We start from the raw sequence: 26,582 nt of genomic DNA on the forward strand, positions 1-26,582 counted from the left end.
TGGTCTCCCTCTGCGCATCATCAGGCCCCTGCATTTCTGAATTCAGCCATGTTACTCCACTGCTGCGCTCTCTTCACTCTTGTTTGGCCATCTGCTTATTTGGCCATCAGTGTGACCCAACAGACATGGCGTGCTTAAAAAAAACCTCCTCTATTACCCTATAACTGTTACCCTATACCCTATTACCCTATAAACCGCCTAAGCTTAGTGTCATTTTTCCCGCCGGAGCTGCTAGCATCATGTTGAAGCTAGGGGCCTTGTTGTTGATCCTGCCCCCTCTGCTCAGACAGCCAAGCCAAAGAGCCAATAGTGCAAAAATAATGCAGTGATGGGACACAGTTGGCAGCGCTGGTGAATTTTGGTTATTGGATTGGTTGGATTTGCACGAATGAGCACACCATGTATTTATGTATGTATGTATGTATGTATGTATGTATTTATTTATTTATTTATGTATGTATTTATTTAGTTAGTTTTATAAGTGTTCTGTAAAACTCGCCCAACTTCACAACAGTAGCTATGAAAGAATCCACAGAAACACTAATTCTTTCTCTCTCTCTGAACTCATTTGTTGTGTTCTTTTTTTGGTAAATGAGGCTGTAGGGGTGAAGGCCCTGCACCCCCCACCCCCCTCTCTCTGGAGACCCCCGCCCCGCACTTTGAAGACTATTTATAGTTTATAGTTTTACATCCCAACTCCGCTTCTCTGTCCAAATCAAACCTCTCCCACTCCCTCTCCCAAACTGCCTGTTTTTACTGCAGATCAAAGGAAAACCTCCCGCTCTCCCTTTTCCTCTTCCTCTCTCGTTCATTGTCCTGCTCTCTCTCTGAGTCTCTCTTGATCACTCTTTCACTCTCTCTTTCTCTTTCCATCCGTCTTTATCTGACTCTAACTCTCTCTCTCTCTCTGTTCTACTTTAATGTTGCTTGCTTTTCCTCTCTCTCCCATTCATTCTCCCGCTCTCTCTTTCTTTCATTATCACTCTCTCGCCCCCACAACCTCTCTCTCTTTATTTCCTTCATTCTCCTCCATTCTTCCCCTCTCTCGCTCTCCCTTGCATTCTTTCGCCCAGTCTTTCTCTCTTTCATTCATTCTCCTGCCTTCTTCTCTCTCTCTCTCTCTCTCTCTCTCGGTTTCTTTCTTTTATTGTCCTTCCTTCTTCACCTCTTCTTCCCTTTCATTCTCTCTATATCTCTTTCCTTTGGTCACTCTGTCCCTATCCTGCTCTCTCATTCCTTTAATCTCTCCCTCTGCTCTCTCTCACTCACTCTTTCTTTAAAAGTATACTTCTGTGGCATCTGAGGTGGCCTTTTATCTGAATTTGGCACAAACATACACACACACAGGCACACACACACTTGCACCAACTCCCACCCAAACACACACGTGCACGCATGCATGCATGCACTCACACACACACACACACACACACACACACACACACACACACACACACACTTGCATCTGTTCTGTCTTGGGTTTGTCAGTGGATATTCAGTGTGATATTAAAAACAGGCGTGTGTGTGTGTGTGTGTGTGTGCGCACCCACTGTGGCTGTGCTGTAAAGTTCTTGAAGACCGCACTGTTTGTGATGCTATATGTAGGTGCTCCACCACTCTTCTACACTCATACTTCGCTCTGTCTCTCTTTGTTTGTCTGTCTGTCTGTCTCACTTTCTCTGTCTGTCTCACTTTCTCTGTCTCACTTTCTCTGTCAGTCTGTCTGTCTCACTTTCTCTCTTTCTTTGTCTGTCTGTCTCACTTTCTCTGTCAGTCTGTCTCACTTTCTCTCTTTCTTTGTCTGTCTGTCTGTCTCACTTTCTCTTTTTCTTTGTCTGTCGGTCTGTGCCTCACCTTGTGCAAAAGTGACGTCTCCAAACCTCAACCTGTCGGAAAGTTTATCTCGCCGGCACAGTGCGAAGCTGGAGTGCAAGACCCATGTGTATTGTGGTACAAGACCAGTTTACGCCTGTGCACCTCATTAGCACTCCCCCCACCCCCCTTTCTTATCAAAGATGAAACTCTCTTTCGGTTTGGTAAACTGATTTCATTCATTAAAAAGATCCTCTTGGGCGCAAGTCAGCGCTAGAAAAGCACCTGGTGTCTTTATGGAGGCTGGTGTACATGGTTCTGAGGGATGGGGCTGAAGACTTGAAGGTACAGACTGGCCATCTCATCCGTGCTTGTCCTGGGAAGAAGCGCAAGGTTAGCGTGAGCGCCGGAGCAGGGGAAGCCCTGGCCATTGCAGCTCGACCCTTGCATCTATGGGGGAACCAGCAGGTGAGTCAGCAACCAGAAACTGGCTCCGGTTGAGGGATCAGCTGCAGTAGATGATGAGCCGCTATCACACCCTGTGATGTTGTGAAGGAGCTGGAAAATACAGTGCCAGTGGGTGGCACCAGCCAAGGAGGATCAGACTGCAGGGATAACGGACACGTTACAGAGGTGCAGCGTGACTTTTGATGAGGTCACCGGGACTGTCTTTCAGCTCACTGCTGGACGAGCACCTGGTGTTGATGGTTTATCTGTTGACTTGTACAAGGCTCTCTGGGGAATCGTTGGAAGGGACTTGTTTGAAGTTCTGCTGGCTAGTTTTGATGCCAGCACGCTTCCAAAAAGCTGTCAGCGCAATGTTTCATCTCTCATAGCGAAGAAAGGAGATCTCTGCCTCCTGAAAAACCAGAGACCTGTGTTCTGACTATACGATTCTGTCACGCTGCTTTGTGAACAGACTAAGAGGAGTTCCAGGAATGCTTGTAAATGAAGATCAGTCCTGCTGTGTAGCGAAAGGATCTATTTATAATAATGTGTGTTTTATCTGATTATGCTAAAAGTAACTTTGAGTAAAAGTAATTAGACAGTGCAAACAAAGAAGAGAAGTAGTGCTGCTTTTTTATTTAGCAGCAGTTCTGTTTAAAACTGTTTAGCTGGGAGGGTAGCGTCCTCTCTACTGGCCTTGACTTCTTAGCCGGGAAGCTAGCATCCTCTCAACTGGCCTTCACTCCTTAGCCGGGAAGCTAGCGTCCTCTCTACTGGCCGTCACTACTTAGCCGGGAAGCTAGTGTCCTCTCTAATGGCCTTCACTACTTAGCTTACAGAGGGATATGGACTGGGTGTTAGCACAGCAGTTGCTGTGTGTGAGCATCCTGGACATGGCCCCTGTAGAAAAGGGTCAGAGCGAAGGGATTGTTTTCCCTGAACTGGTGATGGACTTGGGCTAGGAAGACTGCAAGGAGGGTCATTGAGATGCTCCTGTCTTGGGGTACCCTGACTTTTGGACATGTTTGTACTCTTCACAAGCAGACTTTGTATCTTGCATGTGCAAATCCTTGGACTTTCACAGCTTAAAACACATGCTAGAAACTTAATGGACAGTGGTTTAGACTGGGTCATCCTCAAGTGGGGAATTGTGCAAGGGATTTTAGCCATGAACAGACACAGGGCACAGATTGATCCCTCAGTTGGGAATGCTTGTCCTTTTTGCAGGACATTAGAGACAGTGTTTCATGACTTTCTCCAGTGTGTATGGTTGGGTTGGGTCCAATCTTGGTTTTAATTAAGGACAGGGGGTTGAAGTTTTCAGGCTCCTTTGATGAAAGTTTATTTATTTACGGTCCAAGAGAATCAGTTTCGAAAAGGGATTGAAGGAGATTTTGCCATCTGGTGCACTGGCTTGATCTTGCTTTCTGTCTCAGGTGGGTGTAGAGTGCTCAGTGGAGGAATCCAGCCTGCCTCTAGGTGGAACAGAATAATTCTTCTGTTTTTTAGATGAGGTAGAGAAGGAAAACACACTGGTGGGAGAGGGGCATTGTGCTGAAAGATGCACTCTCATAAAGCCAGCAAAGAACGTTTCCCTGAGCAATGACCCTCCGTTTATTAAAGATGAAGTTTTACTGCGTGAGCTCTTTCAGCACGGCCAAGCTATTTCTGCCATTCACAATATCAGTACGGTCCTTCAGGAGATGGGGTCTTTACGGTCCTTAAATTGTTTTAGCCACAACCAAGATTTGAGGGTTAAATAGTAAGGAACTGTATGAGTAAGGCCACAGAGTCCGTGCTGAAGCAGCTTCGGCTGGTGGGGCTCAGGTGAAAGTCCTGGCAGATGGGCTCAGGGGACATGGAGATGAGGGAGGTGGGAGTCAGGAGCATAGATGTAGTTTGGATGTGCTGAGGAACAGGGCAGTGTAGGTGCTGTACAGGGGACTGGGATGGAGGTGGGTGAAGAGGAGCAGTGTGAGGGAGGGATGAGGAAGGAGCATATGTTTAAAAGGCTGGCTAACAGGGCTAAGTCCATCTGATGGGGTAAAAAGTCCAAAACAAGCAGTTTTAGTGTCTCCAGCCCAGTCTCAGGCAGGCAGGAGAGAATCTGACGAATACTCTGACTCGGAGGGGGAATCCTCAGATTCCTTTGTTATTGAGAAGCAAGCAGACCGTTAGAGTGGAAGAGTATTTTCCCAATGTAGAGCTGTTTATCCAGTCAGTGAAGGAGTTAATGAGGAGCGAAGAGGAGGGCGGAATAGAGGAACCTGAAATGCATCGTCTGAAAGAATTGGTGTTGAGCCTTTTGAGCGCCATGGTGCTGGAGTGGCAGAGTGGTAGTAGGACGTAGGAATTCCTTCACTGCTGGCAAAGGTGCACTCTTCAGAAAGAGCTTTTTACCCCAGTCTCATAAGTATGAGAAGGTGACTGAGGGATGGCTTCTGAAAGTAACTGCTAAGTTTTCAAATGTTTATCTGGTTTGTATGTGCGTTTATGTAACCTGTAGCTCCAAGAAAGAGGTGTAGGATTTTGTAAAAGCTCTCGAACTGTAGCAAACCGAACTCACTCTCGAACTGTAGCAAACCGGTGCTGGGGGTGGGGTGGGGTTTGGGGTGTTTATTTGCACTGCTAGTTCCGTCACTGGACTTGAAAGTGACAGTGTTTTTCCACAGCTTGGTCGACTCCGGGAGGGGATCAATGCCACATTCAGACACTCCAAGATGAAAGAACAGCTTTAGCAGATCTGCTGGAGGGAAGAGTGCAGGGAGCACTTTCTGAGATGGACGCCCCATCAAAGTTTTTCTTCAGTCTGGGGAAAAAGAATGGACATGGCAGGTTCGTTCACTGCCTCCGCTGATGAGAGTTCAGATGAGGGCCTGTGGAGTTCTTCCCAGAGCTGTGCTCTAGGTGTTCTATGAGGTGTTGTCACAGGTGCCACCCGAGCAAAATGCAGGAGATGACCATGCAGGAGCTTCAGGTGGCGTTGCAGGGCATGACCACAGGGAAAGGACCTGACATTTATGGCCTCTCGATTGATTTTGAAAGTTCTTTTAGGATGTGGTTGGGGAGGACTTGCCGGAGGGTGGTCCTCGACCCTACTGCCCAAGAAAGGTGAGGTTAAAAAGTAGAGGCCAGCAAGTTTGCTGTGCACGGACTACAAGGTCCTCTCTAAAGTGTTGGCAAATCACCTCACTATTGGACCAAGGCTCCACTGTCTTTGGAGGAGCCTTAGTGGATTTTGAATAGCTGAGGACATCCCATGGTTTTGTCTAGCAGCATATGCAGACGATAAAGTAGTAAATTACAGCAGGTAGTGATGTTAAGATTTTAAGTGATGCCACATCTGTCTGGGCTTGCTGGTGGGCGACTGGGATGATTTGGTCTAAGGGGGTGGGGTTAAATATAATTTAATTAGGGGTGATCGGCTCATGGGGGGGGGGGGGGGGGGGCTGTTAATAATCTGATAGCATCTTCCCTCTGGCATCGTTTGGCGGTCCTTGAACCTCACCATGGCCTTTTAATGGGAATTCAGGCTCTTACTGTTGATTTTATCTAGAATAAACTTCACAAGGTTCAGCAACTCTTTCTGTATTTATCAAGAGATGAAGGGTGTCCGGGTGTCCTGCATCTTGAAAGCAATTTTTAGGCTCCAGTGTTTACAGAAGCTTTTAAGGCCCTGTATATGCTCTACATGTGGCACGGTTTGTCTTACGCAAGGCAGGAGGGCTGGCACTGGAGACTGTCTGAACTGTCTTTTTATGAACTTGCAGGGCAAAGAAGCAGATCTCAACTGGCTCTCTTTACTGGTTATCCATGGGGCCCGGTTGTCACTCACGGATAAAGTGACCTGGGTCTGTCTGAGAACATGAGAATGGCGAGTCTGGTCACAGTTAGGCACCTGATTAAAACTGCTGGAGTGGACCGTGATAAAGCAGAGGAGCTGGCATAGAGACTCTGTGAATGAGGTCCAGTAGAGTGCCCATGCAGATGCTCTGCAAGACTGAGGAGGATAAGAGGCTGTGTAGAAAATGGGCACATGGCCAGAAGGGACTGGAGAACTAGGGTCCCTTCCTGTGTTTTTGGCTCAGCATACTGAAGTGCCAGTTGCGTCACTTTATTTTGGTTCAAGCGAAAGTGAAATTTATTCTATTTTATCAGGAGGGGAAAGCTGGATTCTGGTTTTAACTGAAATGAAACCCTAGGACATAAAAAGCGGGACATATTTTGGTTAGATTCGCCATCAAACACATGTAAAGGATTGTCAAATCAGTTGCGATAAACTCTGAAGTCTTTAGCGAACTGTTTTTTGAAAAGGTTTTGAGATGGAACGCGGGTGTGACATCATTCCCAGCTCCGACATCCAACTTCCCAGATAAATGGAACACAGCACAACACTTGATGCTAAATGTTTATCTGTTTAAACTGATGGTTAATAAAGTATAGACAAAACTCAAACTCTCTCTCTGGGACAATCATAGGTCTAACTGCAGCTGTGTGTGTGTGTGAGAAAGTGTGTGTGTGCACATGTCTCGCTGTTCCCTCCATCCGTCACCATGTCACCACTATTGCTCTGAAAATGCATGACAGAAAAGCACAGGAAACAGAAAGCAGGGGGCAGAGGAGGGGTCTCAAGGGTGGGTTCAGTGTGGCATGGCAGAAAGGACTGGAGTGAACCAACTGGGCGGTCTGGCAGGTAGGGTCAGCAGGGGTCGGGGCAGATACGCAGTGGTCAGGGTGAACTTAGCCACTTTTATTATTGCAGACCCGTAGAGGAAATTCCTGCCCGGCCCGCTGGGGGTTCACGGGTGCAGGCGAAAAAACAGGCCCTGCGGCGACAGCAAGCGCTGCTATTCCTGCATCAAAGTGAGCTGAATGTGGTAAAAGGCAAAGGCAGAGGGGAGGGGGAGGAGGGAGAAAGAGACTGTACACCATGCCATGTGGGGTCAGTAAAAACATGTGCCTTCAGTACTGTGAGTCACCCACTAAGATGATGAATTCAAGTTCAAAAATGTCTTTTAACGTGCCAAGACCTTTTAACTTCCTGCTAGTGATCATGATTGACTACAGCTGCTAGGTTCTCAGTGCCCACATAAAAAGGGTTAGTTTGACAGCACGCATTGGCTTGACCAGCACACAGTACATTTGGAAAGTTCAAGGAGCTTAGTTCAGGTCTGAGAAGGATGATCATAGATTTACACAAGTCAGGAATGTCTCTTTGATCCATTACTAAACAACTGCAGATTCCAACATCATCAGTTCAAACAAATGCATGTAACAAGTACGAGTTACTGGTAGCCGTAGCCACTTTGCCAAGATCTGGAAGAAGACCCAAACTGCTACCCTCAGCTGAGAGGACACTACTCTGAATAGTCAGGAGTAACCTAAGAACCACAGAGTCACAGGTCTGCCGAGAACTGAAAGCTGCTGGAACATCATGCATCACTGTCTACAGTCAAGCAAATCTTGCATCGCTATAGGCTGAGAGACAGTTTTTCAAGCTGCAAAATAAACTCCTTCAAATTCAACTACAGTTTGCAACAGATCCCGCGGATAAAAGGGGAAAAAAGCCTTCTGGAGAAAAGCTGGATGTTCAGATGAGATATATTTGGAGGGGTAAAGGCGAGGCATTCAGAACCAACTGTTAAGCATGGTGGTGGTAGGGTCATGCTCTGGGGTCATTTTGCTGCCAGTGGCACCGGTGGTAGATTGCACAAAATGGATGGAATAATGAAAACAAAGAGGACTTCCTCAGAATAACTTCAAACCATGAGTATGATGGTTGAACCTTGGATGCAATTGAGTGCTCCAACAGAACCAGGACCCCAAACACACATCAGAGGTGGTTCTGGAATGCATGCAGCAGGGCCAACATTAAGCTTTTAAAATGCTCTCCCCAAAGTCCTAACTTCAACTCTTTGAAAAATATCCGCTTGTTCTTAAAAAGTCAGGTGCGTGTCAAGACACCAACAAAATTAGTTGATTTCTACCAAGAAGAGCAGTCATATATCCAACCAGAATTCTGCCAGAAGTCCTCTACATTGTTAATGTGGTTAACTCTGTCCTTCTGACAGACTGTAATACACTACAGGAAGTGTAGGGGGCAATATGACCTCTACTGCATCAATAACAAGTTCTCTATAACGCACTCTGGTGTCCATACGATCCATTCGGTTATTCTAACCAACTGTAGCGCACTACAGGAAGTGTAGGGGACAATATGGTTCCCTCATGTTTTATTAAAGGGCTCTATGAAGTTGTCAAACAGACAGAACTTTGAATAATGGCGATAAAGAGAATAAAGAGGGACTGAATGAAGATTGGAGTTGGAGATACTGTAGAGATTGAGGTAACGTCCCCATGCTAGGCATGTCCCAATCAAGTTTTTTTGCCCCCAGATCTAATCAGATTAGAGAACCCTAACGTTGACTGTCGGCCGATAGACTCAAACCCGATCCTGGTGTTTCTATAAATAATTCAGCCTCACAACTGGATAACTTCTGACTGTACTGCAGACGCATTTGACTGCCCAGTTTAAACGCATGTTACAATAAAATCCAGATCCTAGTGGGCAGGTGTAAACAGGGTCTTAGTTTGGATTGTTGGATTGAGTGGAATTGCCAGATCCAAAGAGCTCCATCAGAGGCCTTCAGAAAGGGGTTGTAGATACAGATGAGTCTGGGAAGGGATTTAAAAAGATCCCAGAACAGTCAGAAATCAGCCGTTCCACTGTCCGCTTAATAATCTGCAAGTGGAGAACATTTAAGGCAACTGCCAACATGGCCAGGTCAGGTCGTCCTAGGGAGTTCAGCCCAAGAGCAGTGACCACAAGATGTGTACCGAAGTGTCCAACAATTCAAAAATGTCATCACGAGGCCAAAACACCTGCGCTCAAACACAAGCGCTCGATTTAATAGAGTGTTTGCCACAGTGGTGTGTGAGGTGCCCGTGTGGAGAGCAGAGCAAATGTTTTTCAAGAGCGAGCGCGAGAGGAGCACGCTGCCAGAGTTGCGTATAAAAACAAGCTCGCTCAGCAAATAAGCTTTGAACTGCAGAAGAAGCTGGAAAACAGCACATATTCATGCACATTTCAGACGGGTTCTGGAAGCCGGTTTTTGGAAACCACACTCAAAACCGAACCCCAGGAGACATCACTAACGTCTCAAACCTGCAAAAACAAACTGGCTGAGGAAAGATGATTCACGGTTCATCTGCATAGCTGGATTCAGCTTCAGTCCAGGTGACCCCATGCACTTTAGGCTAGTGTTTTCCCCTTCTTTAACGCACCTGTTTGAGTTCCTGAGGGACCTGCTGATGAGCTGAGGAGTTGAATCAGCTGTGTTAGAGCGGCGAAGAGACAAAAACAGCACAGCGGGTCCCTCAGGACTGGACTTGTGCAACAGTTACAAAGTGAGACAGTGAGCTAAGCTGATGAGATGTGTGTAAGTTGCCAAATACTGATGTGGTAAAGCGGGCCAACAACGTTCATATAAATAAATTGTGTGTGCTTGAGTAAAATGAGATAACTACCAAGGATTTATTTTTTTGACAGGCTCAAGATCCGTGAGCCGAAAGCTTTTAGTCCCACTTGAAATTCCATTTCCCATTGAAACCCTTTAGAACATCCATCTCCATCTTTAAACCTTAAAAACCCACATTTTCCCACTTTAACTCTTCAGAAAAAACACTTCAACTTAAACCCTTTTGTCTTTTTTGTGTCTTTTGAGTTTTGTGTCTTATCTACTTTAACCTTGCAACCCCCCCCCGTTTCCACTTTAACCCTTTAGACATTTTTTCCCCCTTTCTTATTTTAAAACTCCATTATACATAAAAACTAATTTCTCACCACCTCTCTCTTTCTATTTTAACCAGTTAGAAAACCTTTTAAAGACTTTAATTCTTTAGAAGACGAATTGTACCGACACTAGAATATATAAACACACTGGATCCTGCAACAAGACAAGTACCAGCCACAGGACCTGGGCACCTTGCAGTCACTGAGCTAAAGCTTGGCTGGAATTGGGTCATGCAACCTGACACTGATCCCAAGCACAGCATCAGATCTCCAACAGAATGGCTGATTAGGAAAATAATCAAGGTGTTCCAATGATCCAGTACAGACCTCAACTCAACTGACATTCTGTGGCAGGACCTCAAGAGAGTTGTGCATAAACAAATGTTCACAAACCTTAATGAACTGAAGCAACATTGTAAAGATGTCTCCTAAACGGTATAAGAGACTGATAAAGTCATACAGAAATTATTGCTGCTAAAGCTGTTTCTACAAGCTAGAAGGTAAAGTTTTTTATAAGCCCAAAAATAGGAAAGAGGAAAAAAATTCATAAACTTTTGTTAAAGTATTCATAATGCCATGAACCAGTCAATAATAGCAGAGCACATGTTTTTCCACAAGCCCTCCATAGAAAAATCAGCTTGTTCCATTCGGAGACAAGCATAACAGGGTGGTAAATAGGTTCACACTTACTATTTATACATTGAAAAACTTTAGATTAGATTTAAGTAATGCATCACTTTCACAATAACCATTGTTATTTAATTTGAATTAAATGTTTTTTTTAAATGATTTTTCAATTATCATGATCTTATTGTGACGTTATTTGTGATGCAATAAATCCTGAAACCGCCATGCCAAAAAAGTAGCACACTGTGAGCCATGATTGGCACTACACAGACCTACAGCAGTCAGGACAGGTCAGAAAAGGTCAGAAAAGGTCAGAAAGTCATGGTCTGTTCCCTCACCTGCTGAGAGTCTTGGCAGACGTCGGGTTGAGCGAGTGTGTTTCCGAGTTGGAGCAGGTGTGGCCGGAGCGCTTCCTTGGAGCTGCCCTTTAGCACAGCCCCCAAAACCATGAGCGGGCCCCACGGAGAGGAGGATGAGGGGGAGTTGCTCACTTCAGTCAGTAAGAGACGGAGATAAACCTCTGGATTCACAAACACACCCAGCAGCTCTGCCGACTCTAAACACTGCACAGAGAATGATAGAGAGAGAGAGGATGAGGAAAAGCAATGTGTTTTGGGTGGATTAAACTCTACGCTCTAAGCAATAAAGGTGTCACCCCATAATGGAACCCTGTGAACCTGTCAAATTATATTTTTCTGATTGTGGATTGCTGAAATGAACAGTGAGTTTTGCAATAAAATATGAGGCAAATGGACAAAAATCCAGAAACTAGTTTAAAAAAAGCAATATCCTAACTAATGAACTAATTAACGATTATGAATGAACTAATATTTTTTTAATCATACTTGGTATATCCAAATTTGTCTAGAACACTGTATTGGATAAGAGTCTTATGTTTCTTTTTTGTTTTCAATTAAAATGGTCAAAATCTGAACAAGATATACTTGAGAGGGCCTCCATGAACATACCATTCAAACCAAAGTACACCCCATGAATCAATAGCTTGCTGAGCCACCTTTAGCAGCAATAACTTGAAGTAACAGTTTTCTTTATGACTTTTCTGACCAGTCTCTCATTGTTTGGCCGACGCTTCTTTACAATGTTACTTTCGTGGGCATTTGTTTATGCCCATCTCTCTTAAGGTCCTCTCATAGAATTTCAATTGGGTTGGTCTGGACATTGAATGAAACAGGACAACTGCAACACCTTGATTCTTTTCCTTTTTTTGGGTCTCGGGTCATTTCTTAGTGTTAAACATATGACTCTTTGTCAGGTTCTTCGTAGGTGAAGGTTCTGTAAATCCAGCCCCTACCTTCCCTATCAAATATTTCAGAAAACTCCTTGCTTGTTTACATAGTCTGGGCCTGTAATGCACTATGTAGTGTGACGTTGATGGTGATGGCGCACTACTTAACAGTCGCGTCCACGCTAATCGGATGTGACTGGCAATGCATCGCTCGGGGTCATGCTCTGAGGGACGTCCCGACTGTCAGGGGTCAGATGAAAGCCAAAATCAGCTCATGGCTTCGGAAGAGTCTTTAACTATAATAGCAGGCATGTGGTGTTGCTTAGCAGACATTAAACATTGTGTCCTCATCTTTTGAGTGCCGCATGTGAAAGGATTTAGCGTAATTGAACGGTGTTTACACAAGACATGCACAAACTCTCCTGTCGGCGCAACTCTGCCGTTAGGTCAACGGGTTTTCTACAACAAACTGTAATTGACGTCAATTATAAGATAATGTTCGGTGCAGAGCAAATGGATGGTTATGACGCGTAGCCCTTCATGAAGCCAGCCATTGCATAGAATCAATGACGGCTTACATCAGTGTCAATAGGGATTCATTGCTGTGTGTATTTTTTGAGTGTGTTCCCTCTTTATTACTCACAAATTAGCTCATGAAGGGCTTGATAATGGTAGATGTAGAGAGGGTAAGAGCATGGATTGAAACAGTGCTGAACGTCGTAGTACCGTAAAGCAGTTCACTACACAAGTGGATAGAGGGAATACGATCAAACAGTCATACCATTCACACTAGATCTCCCTTGTGCCGCCATAACAGATCTGCCCTTTCCATTGCATGGACTCCACAACACCTCAGAAGGCCTCCTGTGGAACCAGGCACCAATGCAGCAGATCCTTCAAGTTGTGAGGTGGGGACTCATGAGCGTTAGATGCCCATGGCCCAGTCACCAGTTCACTGGTTGTCGTATCTTGGCCCACATTTGGTAGGTATTGACCACTGCATACCAGGAAAAAAAAACCTGTCTGATGTTTTGGAGATGTTCTGACCCAGTTGTCTAGACGTCACAAGTTGGCTCAAGTCCTTTGTCATACTTTTAACACATCACCTTCATACTGTTCACTTGCTCCCTAATAAACCCCACCACTGTAGAGTCACTTCAACAGTCAATGGTATTAATGTTATGGCTGGTCGGTGTACATTCATATGCAAAACCTGACATATTTGACATATGTCACACCAGTCCTAAATAGGATCGGTCAGCTAAATCAGATTTCCAAGCTTTATATAGACTGACTCTTTAAAAGCTTCTACTGACGCTCATCAATATCGGTATGTTGAGTCGATAGGCTAATTAGGCAAGCGGCTTCACCTGTTAAGCACTTCACACAGAGGGAACTGTGGAGGTCAAGATAAGAAAACTCTCAGAGAGTGCTGCTTGTATGCTGGTCAGACAAGCAAATCAAACCCCCCCCATATGACTGCTCAGAACCTGCACGCAGGGTTTAGCTGAGTTGAGGGTTAACTTTGACCTTGTCTCAAAACTTAACACTTGACAAATGCTACAGAGAAGCCAAATCAGTTTAGGAGAAAAGTGATGTGGACTGATCAAAAGTCAAAACAGAAACTCTCGAACCACAGTCTTTCGGCAAAGGTACATTTGAAGAAGAAAAAGGAACTGCACGTCATGACAAGAATACCTTGCCAACTGTGAAGGCAATTTTGCACTGTGGGTATTAAGCAAAATGCCTAAAACCATAACACTGGATTTGCTGATTCGCTAATTAGCCACTATTACTGCATAAAAACCATAACACTGGATTTGCTAATTAGTAATTAGCCACTATTACGGCATAAAAACCATAACACTGGATTTGCTGATTCACTAATTAGCCGCTATTACTGCATATAAACCATAACACCGGATTTGCTGATTTGCTAACTAGCCACTATTACTCATAAAAACCATAACACTGGATTTGCTAATTAGCCGCTATTACTGCATATAAACCATAACACTGAATTTGCTGATTCACTAATTAGCCACTATTACTGCATAGAAACCATAACACTGGATTTGCTGATTCACTAATTAGCCACTATTACTGCATAGAAACCATAACACTGGATTTGCTGATTTGCTAATTAGTCACTATTACTGCATAAAAACCATAACACTGGATTTGCTAATTAGCCGCTATTACTGCATAAAAACCATAACACTGGATTTGCTGATTTGCCAAGGGCCAAATGACACTAATCAAGCCTCTAAAAACCAGAGCCTTTTTTGGGGGTTTAAACATGCCACAAACTAAAAAAAAAAATGCTTGGCATTGCAAAGTCTGCATGGCTGGCAGTGAGCATACTGAGGCTAACTTATCCGAGGGTGTGTTCCAACTGAAAATGATACTTCCCACTGCGCTGCGAGGAGCCACTTGTGGTAGGTACGACACACAGAGGGTGTTGAAAGCAATACTGAGACGAGACTCATGGCTTTGCCTTAAAGAACACGCTGAATTATATATTTGCTTACATGCTTTCTGGCGGCCAGTTCGGGGTCAGCGCAGGCGCGGTACAAGGTTGTGAGCAGTGGCTGCAGGTGTTGTGTGCAGTGGTCTTCTGCGTGCAGCAGGAGAACCCTCAGAAGCTGCAGCGTTTTCACCCGTGTCTGCACCAGCCAGTCGCCAGCATCGCGGCCCAAGGCGGGCATCAGCTTTGACAGGTTCCGCACCACAAGCTCCCTGCAGCCCAGCGCTGGACGCTCCACTAAAAGAGAGAGAGAATCAGTAATCAGGGAACTTCTAACCTCACAGACATTCTAATGTTGGCAGCTGTTTTAGTATGTGGCACACCGGTCGAACAGCAAACCCCCACAGCAGATATTGGAAATACTGGAACAATTTTAAGGCCGAATTTAGACAGAATAAGATTTACACAGATTTACGTGGATTAATATTGGTCTCGAGATCGAATGGAATTCCTCTGTGTGAAAGCAAACCAATAAAGCAATAATGAGCCCCTCCCCAAAACAAGCCCAGAATCAGTTAAGTGTCACTCATTGCTGATACAGATGTGCAAATGCATTCACACACAGAGCTTCTCTAGTCCCTGTACAGAACCACTGCCAGAATAAGACTCTCTGGAGCGGACAAACATGAACCTAATGGCACCATGCCTAATGCCAGAGGTGGGCTAGAGGAGTATAAAGCCCCCCAGCACTGAGCTGTGGAGCAGTGGAACTTTGTTCTTCATCATGAGTTGGGGATGAGGTGGGGTGGTGATCGACCAACATCCTGACTTCACTATTGATCACTAATGTAATTAAATCCTCACAGCAATGTTTTAAAATCTGGTAAACCGTCTTCCCTGGACAGCAGATTACTCAGACAGTTACTCTAGAAACAATGTTTTTATTAGTACCATTGATTTCAGAAGAAATAATGAATGAGTAGGTGTCCCAAAACATTTGTCAATATAGTGCACGTACAACCCCTGGATGTCCTGATACTGACTAAAAACTCATCCCTGGGTGCAGAAATGTGTTGGGGACAAGTGTGAATACACCCTAAGAGCTTGCATGAGCTGTATACTAAGGTAAAAATATCACAATATGCCGAGAGCCAAACATACTTAGAGCTTCCAAACCAGGATGGGATGCATTTTTCCGACTGGGGACTGTCTGAATGTCCTCAGAACGTCAAAATCTGTTCCTACCCCCGTTAAAACAATGAAAGAGGATCAGAGAGAAAAAGAGAGAGAGAGAGTGTAAGAGAGTGAGAGCAGTGTTATAAATCAGACAAACACAGAGAGCACATGGCAGGACACGGCACGGCAGCACAGGGCAGGATAAAACAGGATTTTTCGGCTTATTCTGTCTGTCTGACAGTGACCTTTTCATATGGAGAGGCAAGATTTAAAGCGCTCACTCTGTGTGTGTGTGTGTGTGTAAGTGTGTGTGTTTTAGTACACTTTTAGTACCCAAATGTCCTGTCTCGTAACAGCAGAAAAGGACAGGGTAAATCTGTAGAACCAGCAGAAAGCTACTGATCTTGTTAAGAGCTGTGCTTTACCTTGGGTGATCCAATGTTTTCTGCAGGACAGCATAATATCATATTGAGGTCAGTAGCCTGTGTGGGCCATCCTAAAAGCTTTGGTTTGTCTCTTTTTCCATCTCCAGCCTTTTGACATCTGCATCCATTCGATCCTCCAACAGTGCAGTAGTGCCATTGCCACTGGCAGCAACACAACCCAAAAGTATTACAGCCCCCCACGCCCATGTTTCACAATTGGCAAGGATTCTGCAAACGTATCTTTGCTGATTGCGGCCAAAGAGTTCAATTTTGACTTCAACAGCGCACACACTCAGCTACTTCAAGTTGCACCCGTTACACAGATGTGCAAATGCACACACACACACACACACAGACACACAGAGTTTCTCTCATCCCTGTAGAGAAGTACTGCCAAGAGAATAGGACTCAGGAGCAGGTAAACATGAACCTATTGGCACCATGCCTAGTGCCAGAGGTGGGCTAGAGGGGTATAACGCACCCTTAGCATTGAGCTGTGGAGCAGTGGAACTTTGTTCTCCATGCAATATTTTTGGGTTCGAGCTGGGAAGTTGGGGATGAGTTTGGGTGGTAATCCTCCAACATCCTGAGCTCACTAGCGCAATCACATCCTCACAGCAATGCTCCATAATCTAGTAGAAGATGACAGTAGAGACAGTCACTCCAACAAAAGTCCAATGAATGAACCAATGAATGAACAGGTGTCACAAAATATTGGTCAATCTGGTGAACCTTTGACCCTTGGATGTCCTGATACTGACTAAAAACAAATTCCCATCCTTTCATTAGAGTCGAACCCCACTATGACAGCCTGAGCGTGTGTTTCCTGCAGGGCCTGCACTATTATCACCGTAACTCCTACTGTCAGCCTTCTGCTGTAATTACCTGAACCTGTCTAGACCAGCAGCACATTACCACATTACCGCACCTACACAACCTATATATGGCCGTGCGAGATGGACAACATATCTCAGTATCCATCGATGCTATTATTTTAAACTCATCACAGGCCTTTGCAATGTTTTTGATGGTAACTTAGATTGAGGAGCCCTAAAACAATAAGAGGAATGAGGTTTCCTTAATCTGGCAACCAAATCCACCAACGGTGCTGTATTATGCCGCACTGAATGCACTGAAACTTAGTCAGAACTGCCATGCAGGATGGTAGAGATCCTCTAGATCAGCCCCGGTGGCAAATCACATGCTCCAGGGCTGGCGTATAAGTGGTAGCTGCCGTAGCGCAGAAGGGAAAGCTGTGTTTACCCTGAATAGGATCGGTCAAGAGGTCCTCTATTTTACTAATAAACATTAGCAATGAGCACTAACAAGTGGTTTGTGTCGAGCTACTTAGAAGCCCCTCTCAGCTGCAGCACTCGCACACAAACACGGACCAAAGTGCCAAAGCACTGAACTGTCTAACTCGCTCGCTATCCGGCCAATCAGTGCCTCGGGCAGTGGAGTTCAAAGGCAAGAGGCCTAACGTTCCTGATCCATCAATCTTCCTGCTTTGAGAGGAGTCAGGGGTGCTACGGGGCAAAGTGTTAGGAATACCCAGGCATATATCTGCGTCTATCTCACGTTAGAGCAGCAATTCAGTGTCAAGGGAGGAGTCCATAATAAACACAGTTTACTTTAAAATGTAAGATTTAGAGTAGCTATAGAGCACAGTAGGGTTTCCAAAAAATAACAATGAATATTTGTTTAAATAAATGAGGAGAGCATACATTTAAATGCAAAAAAAAAAACGTCCTTTTGGATGTTCGAAGCTACCTCAGCGTCCTTACAATCCTAAAGTCCAACGAGCCTGAACAGGTCTGAAGCATTTTGTAAACAGTTGGATGAAGGTAAAATAGAACATTTCAGACACAATGAGCAAAGAACAGTTTGGAGAGAAAAACATGCCGAAGTTCCTGAAAAGAACACCTCGCCAACTGTTGAGCTTGAGCATGCTTTGAGTTTGCGTTGCAGCCAGGGGCCCCTCATATCAGGCAGAGCTTGTAAAGCGACACATGGAAGTTGGCCTCCGCCTCCGTCATGCAGGGAACACACACTAGTGATCAAACACACAGTGACAGTGAGCACACGTGCCTAGAGCTGTGGGCAGCCATCGCTGCGGTGCTGCCCGGAGAAAAGAGAGGGTGAAGGGCCTTCCTCAAGGACCCAACAGAGGTAGCTTGCCAAGCCTGGGTATCGAACCCTGTCATCAACCCTGTCATCACTAGGCTGGTGCTCTAACTGCTGAGCCACCACTGCCCCCAATATAAAAGTCTCCAAGCATCAATAACTGGTCAATGTAACATTATGGAGGCAATCAAAACTGCACTACTTGACCCCATTAATGGCACATTTGCCTTTAATGAAAAAAAAATACCCAGACGGAACCGTGAATAGAAGCACTGTGCTCTGCAGGTTCTGCAACAAGGAATTTTCATACCACTGGAGAACTTCTGCATGAGAGTTCACCACAACGCAAAGCCTTTAACCGCAAAACCAGAGGTCGAAGCCAGAACAGCGCCTGAAAGCTTCGCTCTTTAAACTGGCTCACAAAACCTCAACTAGGCCTACTTTCTCAGTCTCAACGGACTTGGAAGGAGGACATGGACCAGGGTGCCCATAATAAAAAATGGATGGAATTGGTGGTTGGCTTATATTCAGTTGCCGTTATGTGATGACATCTGATTAAGGATTAAGGATTAAGGGACATGGTATCATCACCATTATTGCGTCCCAAGTCACACTGCCTTAGAGTGTCTTCACACTAGGGCTTTTCTCCTGACCCCGGTCCACTTGCTCATTGAAGTGTGGCAGCTAGCTGCTCCTGGTGTTGTGTGTGTGTGTGTGTGTGGGGGTGCATGATTAGTTCATTTTGTCATGTGACTGCTTTTACTTTTTGCCCGCATGATTAAAACCCTTTGTTTGCAGGCGTTCCTGCATGGTGAAATGCCATGACTGCAGAAAAGCGCAGTTCGTCCCTGCTTGAGTGTTTTGTATCCAAGGAAAATAAGGAAAAGCGATAAACGGATGAACCAAGGCCTTACTATTTTGTGAAAATGCACACCGAAAAGTGACGTTCAAAACTGTCCAATCGAGGGTTGTGATAAGTAAAAACTCTTACTATTGCTGAGAGAAATGCTTTTAAATAATAGGCTTAAAAGCCTAAATCTTCTGCACAGTAGCTGAGATCAGCTTGTTAGTATAAACCACCAGATCATCTGATACTTTGGGACATTCACTAGCAAACTGAGTCAGGCAGTAAAACCTCTCAGCCTTCATCAGAGGTCAGGATCATCTGAATGTGAAACGGGAAGACTCTCATTACTGAGCTGAACTTAACTTGCCCTTAACCTGCCCTGCCCGTGCCACTGCGGTGTGTCTTCTCAACAAAGTCAGGGTGAGCAGATATGCAGAGAGCATTTCGAAGTCATACGACCCTGAGAGAGGTGAACGGGGAAAGTCAACAGGCTATGCTGCTGAAGGTTAGCGGGCAGCGCAGCAGACGGCAGATATCCAGCCTGGAGAGAAGAATGCCGAGGTTCACTGTGTCTTTTCATCCAAGATCTTTCATCCCAGTGGTACCAGTGTGCTCCATCTTGCGTCAGTCATTAATAAATCATCTTGCAGCTGCTCATGATAGTTATTAATAAAAGGGGGAAGGTCTGCCAGACTGGCAAACTCCAGCTGACCCAGTTTAACTTGAGAAAAAAAGCAGAGAAAAAAAAAAATACAGTCTCAAATGATGAGACTCGGGTTTAGGGCAGAGGGGGGGAAATCCTGTGGAGGTGAAAACCATCCAAACCCCTCGCCCGGAATTGACTTTCTGGTCTGGAGTTCTATTAAAAGAGAACCTGAAAAGAACCTCAGTTTTAACCTTACAAACCAGAGACAGACCCAGTCAACTGTCTGAATTCTGTATACCGGGTTGTTGCTAAGGTATTTCAGGTGGTTGCTATAACAGTTGCTATGATGGTTGCTAAAGTGCTGCTAAGTAGATGCTATGGTGTTGCTACAGTGTTTCTGGGTGGTGGCTGGGTTGGTCACTAAACTGCTACAGGTGAGTGATGCTCTGTTGATGTTGCTAGGTGGATGCTATGGAGTTGCTAGGTGGTTCTTATGGTATCCCAGGTGGTTTCCATGGTATTTCAGGTGAATACCAATCATTTTGTAAGTGGTTGACATAGAATTGCTAAGGTATTTCATGGTGGTTGCTATGGTATATTAGGTGGTTGCTACAGTGTTCCAAATTGTTCATCTCTGCAGCTTAACCCTTTAATGAGTTGTTAGAGATCCTTTAGGACATTCACCAGCAAACTGAGTCGGGCAGTAAAACCACTTCACTCAGGTGGTACATATGGTGGTTGCTAGGTTGGCTGCTATGGTGTATCAGGTGTTTGCTACACTGTTCCAAATGGTTCATCTCCACAGCTTAAGTGGTTGCTATGGTGTCTCACGATAGTCTCAACTAGAGTGTTGCCAACAACATTTCTGATTAGAGCTTTAAATCCCTTCACTACAGGGCTCTTAAAGGGTCTGTGAAACTCACCCCCAGGTGGATACCGAGAAGGCGGGGACAGGAGAAAATCCATTTTGTCCTTCAGATCATCTTCATTTTCTTTCTCCCACTGAGCGCCAACCTGCCCCCAGAGCGCCACAGCCTGGTTCCTGAGGAAAAGGTTTAAGATCCACTCACCAAAACTGTAGCATGCTTTGGAGTTACACTTTGGGCTTCCCAAATGGGCCCCATCATTACAGCCCATGTTAATCTCACATGGGTCCCATCTAGGCCCAGTAAGCAGTGTACAACCCAGATGGGGCCCATGTTTAACCCCTCCTGGTCCCATCGGCCCCACCCAGCTGGGCTACGCATACACGCCCACATGGACATGTTAGCTGGGCTAGTAGTAGAACAGTAGCCTTCTATGTAAAAGGGCTGCATTTACTAAATAACCTGAAGACCCCCCCACAACTTTTAAAGTTGTAGATTAACAGGGAATAACTGAAATATTCAGCATGGGGTTGCAGCGGTACGAGGTTTTAACAATATGATAACCGCCAGCGAAAAAATCATGGTTTTATGGTATCGCATTATACAGTATTTGACAATTCTCCTTTTTCTTCCTTTCCTTATTAATATTATTATTATTATCTGATACACTGACCCTTAATAAATAAATAAACAAGTAGATAAATAAGTGTTTTTTTTTACTATTTCATATCTAGCTATTAATTATTTTCATTATGAATCTGATGATTACTTTCTCCATTATTCAACAGACTGGTTTTCAAAACTGAAAACTGGTGGGAATCTCTGCTCATTTGCATTTTTCTTACTACTGTACGGATGAGAGCAACGCATCCGGGTACTTTTGCCTTTGCGTAATGCCCCTGCCTCTATTTGGGTGACAACAGTTGCTCTAATTTGACTGACGTTGAATACAAATGTCCAAGTCTTTGACAATTTAGTATAACTAATGAACAGAATAACTCATGAGCGCAGCAGGGTTTGTTTCCAGTAGAATAAATCGACACATTTGAATGCGATGTTTGCAATGTTACTCTGAGGTTATGTGATGAGCTGCACTCACAAGGCTGGAGTTATTCTCCATCTTTTTACTAGAATTATATGTTCCATATTAAATAGGGTGGCGTTATTTTAACGTGGAATATGGATGTATTGCTGAAACACAGTTTTTTAAAACTTTTTTTTTTTTGCATGGTTTAAATCTTTTCAATTATTGACACGAGCAAGTGTGCGGTCGGTATGCCTAAAAACGTACGTTGATTGCCATGTTTGGGCAGAGTTGGCTAGTGAGATTGGACGCCTCGAACATGACTCAACAATCAGCTGTATTTCCACTAGTTCATCAAACCTGCTTTCTCCAGCACACAGCGCCTCTCTACAGCACTGCCCAAACACACCAACCCCCCAGTTTTCCAGTCATAATGGTCGCACGCTTGCTCGTTTTAAGCTCTGTGTGCTAGTTTAAAAGTCAAAAAGGAGTATCTGAGATACTAAGGTGCTTTTTACACAGAGCAATTGTGAATATGCTGGTAATGAAGTGTGCAGGTTGCTACCTTATCTCCGGGATATCGTCGCTGAAGCTGCTGAGCAGCAGCGGAATGAGCTTGTGGAAGTAGGAGTATCTGTCCTGCAGGTGGAGAAGCCAGTCACCGACTACCGCCGTCACTGCTTTCCTTACCTGGACACAGAGGGAAATACATACAGTGAGTTTTGCTGTGTCATGGTGATTTTCCCCACAGTTAAGAGGTGTTCTTAAGTGGAGTGCAATCACGATGATGCTCACGAAAGATGATGGGATAGGATACACAAAAGGGTATCACGTCAAGATAGCACATCTGGTCAGATCAGCTAACAGTCTAAGTCTCTTAGCATGTCTGGAATTTTTTTAACAAGTCCTGTGGACTGAAGAAGCTAAAATAAAAGGTATGTCTTCAAAAAATATGCAGAATTTAATAAAAAGATGTCCTTTCCAACTGTTAAGCACATGGGGTTTAGGCATTGGGTTTGTGTTGCAGCCAGTGACACAGGGGTTTCACAGTCACCAGTGAAACAGGGGTTTCACACCCAATAATCATGGGTGTGTTTTGGGCGTAACATGCAATAAACCAATAAGCCTCGCCAAACACATTGCGCAGGATGTATGCTATGGAGCTGTGTTTTCCTTATGTAAGCTATTTGCAACACAGCCTTTTTAATGGATTTTAGGCTAGTCCTTTTACAAGCGATGGGTCAGACCGTGTGGTCAGAAGTAGCTGCTGTTAAATGTTTTTTTTCATATTCTAACACACCTGCCCTCTTGAGGCCTGCCAGACGATGGTTGGTCTCCAGGTGTGATTAGGGCTGAGATTGGTCAGCTCTGCTGTCAGGAAAGCAGGAAGTCATCTTACCTGTGGAGAGTCGTCGAACAGCCTCTGTGCCAGGTGAGACAGCACATCATCCACGTTCTTTCCTGTGCCGTACTGGATGACGGCACCGGTCGCCTCTGTGGCCGCCACCCGCACACGGGAGTGCTGGTGAGAGAGCGTCTGCATCAGGGGCTTCACCAGACTCTCTGCCTGCATGTGGAAGTGATCTAAAAAAAATAAAAAATAAAATAAAAATAAAAAACGCAGACACAAAGAAGGAGCTGTCAGAAAAGAGCTGCTCATGAAAGAGAACAATGGAGGCTGATATGACTAAGAGTAGAAGATATCAGGGCTGGGAGATGTAAAAAAAAATATGATTATGATATTTTCTCCAAAAAACAAATGGAACATCTGGAATACTGATTAGAGCGTGTCTCAGTCAGGTGTCAGGCAAGACAGGTGACTGCAATCACTGCGAGACTGCTAGCACCAATCTTGGATTGGATCCTGGATCTCTGTTGAATTAGGTCGGTCACTTTAAAAGGGGGCGAATATTTATGCAGGCACTTATTGTACATTACATATTTTCCATTTAACTTACCTTACTTTTAGCCTAATCTGTTTTTACTTCCACATTATTATTTTTTTGTGTAAATGCTTGTCATAAAAGCCAAAGTTTATTGACCATAACTCCATTTATAAAATCAATAAAAGGGGAAAACCTCCAACAGGGTGAATACTTTCTATAGGCACTGTATTGTCTGCCCAAGCTGGCATGTTTTTTTAACCATGCTAGTAGCTTCATGTAGCAGCTAATCATTCAGGCCTGTGATAGTGTATGCATGCAGCTTTCCACTTGGAGAATGTGATAAAGGATCATAAGCGAAAAGGCTTATCTCTCCACATTTTCATAAATATGATCTTAATTAACGAGCCATCAGAAGACAAACTTTCCTTCGACCTCATCACATAATTCAGAGTCTGAAGTTTGCCAAGGAACATCTAAACAAGCCTGATGATTTTTTTTTTCCTGTGGACTGAAGAAGCTCAAATGATGTCCTTTCCAACTGTTAAGCACATGGGGTTCAGGCCTTAGGTTTGCGTTGCAGCCAGGGGCACAGGGAACACGCACAGGGAAGAATGGATTTAATTTAAATTCCAGCAAATTCTGGAAGCAAAGCTCACACCCCATCTGTTAAAAAAAAGGACTTCAACAGCAGGATGGTGATCATCATCGAAATTCTGTAACTTGACAGAGCTGTGGGTACTAGAGGACTAGACCTGGAGATACGGCTTCAGTAAAGCCAATGAGCTTGTTTATTCTCTGAAAGTGAGATCACCGTTTTCACAAATATGATCATTTTAACGAACAAGTCATTAGAAGACAACCTTTCCTTGGACCTCATCACAACATTCAGAGTCTGGAATTTTTTTAACAAGTCCTGTGGACTGAAGAAGCTCGAATAAAAGGTATGTCTTCAACAAAATGGTGCAGAATTTTAGACAAGGTGTCCTTTCCAACTGTTAAACACATGTTATAAATGGAGCCAAGTTGCAGCCAGTGGCACAGGCAACAGGCACAGGGATTTCACAGTTAGAGGGAAGTATGGATTCAATTAAAATCCCAGCAAATTCTGGAGGCAAACCTCACATTCCCTTAGCCTTGGGCAATCCCTTACCCTTGGGCATGTCCCCCAAACCCTTAAAATAGCAGTTATAAAATCTTTAATCAAGAAACCAAATTTTGATCCTAGCGTATTATCTAATTACAGACCCATCTCAAACTTAACATTCGTATCTAAGATATTAGAAAAAGCTGTGGCACAACAACTCTGCTTATACCTGAGTAAAAATGACATGTATGAGAAATTCCAATCTGGATTTAGACCCAATCACAGCACAGAGACAGCCCTAGTGAAGATTACGAATGATCTCCTTCTTGCCTCTGATCAAGGCTACGTATCTTTGTTAGTCCTACTAGACCTTAGTGCAGCCTTTGATACAATAGATCATACTATATTACTAGAAAGATTCGAGAAAGTGGTTGGAATCACAGGGACAGCCCTATCATGGTTCCAATCATATCATGGCTTGCTCACGGGGGTCTTTGATCCTTCATGTTATTTCTTCTTTCTTCTCCATCTCTGTCCTTTATTAAGTACTAATTATGTAAAGCTGCTTTGTGATGACAACAGTTGTAAAAAGCGCTATACAAATAAATCTGACTTGACTTGACTTGACATTATCACCTCACAAAAAGCTGAAGTTGGACTTCGACAGCAGGATGGTGATCATCATCCAAAATCTGTAGAGAGACAGAGCTGTGGGTACTAGAGGACTGGGCCTGGAAGCATGGCTTCAGTAAAGCCAGTGAGCTGGTTTATTCTCTGGAAGTTAGCTAGACGTTTGTGGTGGTGTTGGTTGCCATGGTAGATGGACCACCGGACTACCGGACCACCAGTCCTCAGCCATTGGGTCCTGGTTTACTCCTGCCTCTCCAGCTTTAACCCACCCTCTTCCACTGAAGAAGGCTGAAGGCTCGCAGACTGATGATGGGAACCATGGGAACCATGGCAACCAACAATGCGTCCACAGCTAAGCTAACTAGCACTAGCTAGCTAGCTAGCTAACATAAACGACCAGTTAAGCGGTCTTAGTGTACTTGTTTGTGTCCGTTAAAGAATAAACGGACAGTCTGTGTTAGTGTTCAGTGCTGTATGAGGTAGTTGGCTAACTTTAGGCTACTTTATCAGGGCTAGCCAGCTTCCAAAACATTAGCAAGCTAGCACTAGCTAGCTCGCTAGCTGATGGAGCTTGGAAGCCTACCTGGTACACACCGCGCGAACAGGATCGTACACCTGCAGCTCTCCCTCTTAACGTCAGGAAAAGGGTCGACTGTGGTTCTCTGGAGGATTTTGATCATGTCGTCCAGGTATGGGGCGAGTTTCCTTCCGCAAACCTCCACCGCGAGAGAGAGGAGCTCCACCATGGAGAGCCGCAGTTCTTCGGCTGGTTCCTGGATCTCCTTCGCACCCAGCCGCTGAGCCAAGCAGGGCATTAAATAAGGCAGGCCGTCCTCCGGTTTCGGGACACCTCTGATGAAGTCCGTGATCGTCTGGATCGCCGTCTCTCTGCATCTCTCCGCGGGGTCCGACACACACTTCAGCACAGGCTTCAGCAGAGCCGCGAACACCTCCTGCAGCTCGGAGCTCGGCAGCCCTTTATCGCCGACGGTTTCTTTCCGGATGGACTCTAAGGCTCGCTTCCTGGTGCTCTTGTTGTCCTCGTTCAGACAGTTCAGGTGTCGAGCTAAAGATCTCAGAACATCAGCCGCAGCTCGAGCCTCCTCGGCCGCCATCGCTGCACACACGTGCTGGAGAGTCCCTGGTTGCTGTGGAAACCAACCGCACCACGACAAACAAAAACCGGTTTCCGGCTTCCGCTGCCGCCATGAGTGCACTCCTAATGGCGGTTGTAGGGGAGGACAGGGACTGTACTATATGTCCAGATGTTTGCGGACACCCCTTCTATTAAAATGCGTTCGGCTACTTTGAGTTGCTATCATTGCTGATGTGAGCAGATGTGCGAGCGCGCACAGGGGAAACAATTTACCTATAGGAAGTGTGCCTAATGCCGTCGATGGCATGGGGGCAGAATGGTGCTCCATCCAGTACTTTTGGGGATGAGGTGGCCAACATCGTGACCTCGCTAGTGCGTCCAGTCCTC

General features: G+C 44.9%; 1 protein-coding gene across 1 annotated transcript in view; it reads right to left on the reverse strand.

Annotated features, from left to right (window-relative positions):
• LOC140573970 (dynein axonemal assembly factor 5-like) overlaps window positions 1-26,214 on the reverse strand; it is a 51,785-nt gene extending 25,571 nt beyond the window's left edge. Inside the window, exons 1-6 of the mRNA XM_072693618.1 lie at window positions 25,683-26,214; window positions 22,899-23,083; window positions 22,065-22,189; window positions 20,533-20,651; window positions 14,456-14,688; window positions 11,017-11,241 (exon numbers count right to left, since the gene is read on the reverse strand). Coding sequence (XP_072549719.1) covers window positions 11,017-11,241; window positions 14,456-14,688; window positions 20,533-20,651; window positions 22,065-22,189; window positions 22,899-23,083; window positions 25,683-26,214 — 1,419 coding nt within the window. The remainder of the gene's footprint in view (window positions 1-11,016; window positions 11,242-14,455; window positions 14,689-20,532; window positions 20,652-22,064; window positions 22,190-22,898; window positions 23,084-25,682) is intronic.
• Window positions 26,215-26,582: the final 368 nt, after the last annotated feature.

The sequence above is a fragment of the Salminus brasiliensis genome, chromosome 12 (assembly GCF_030463535.1).
Source record: "Salminus brasiliensis chromosome 12, fSalBra1.hap2, whole genome shotgun sequence".
NCBI lineage: Eukaryota > Metazoa > Chordata > Actinopteri > Characiformes > Bryconidae > Salminus > Salminus brasiliensis.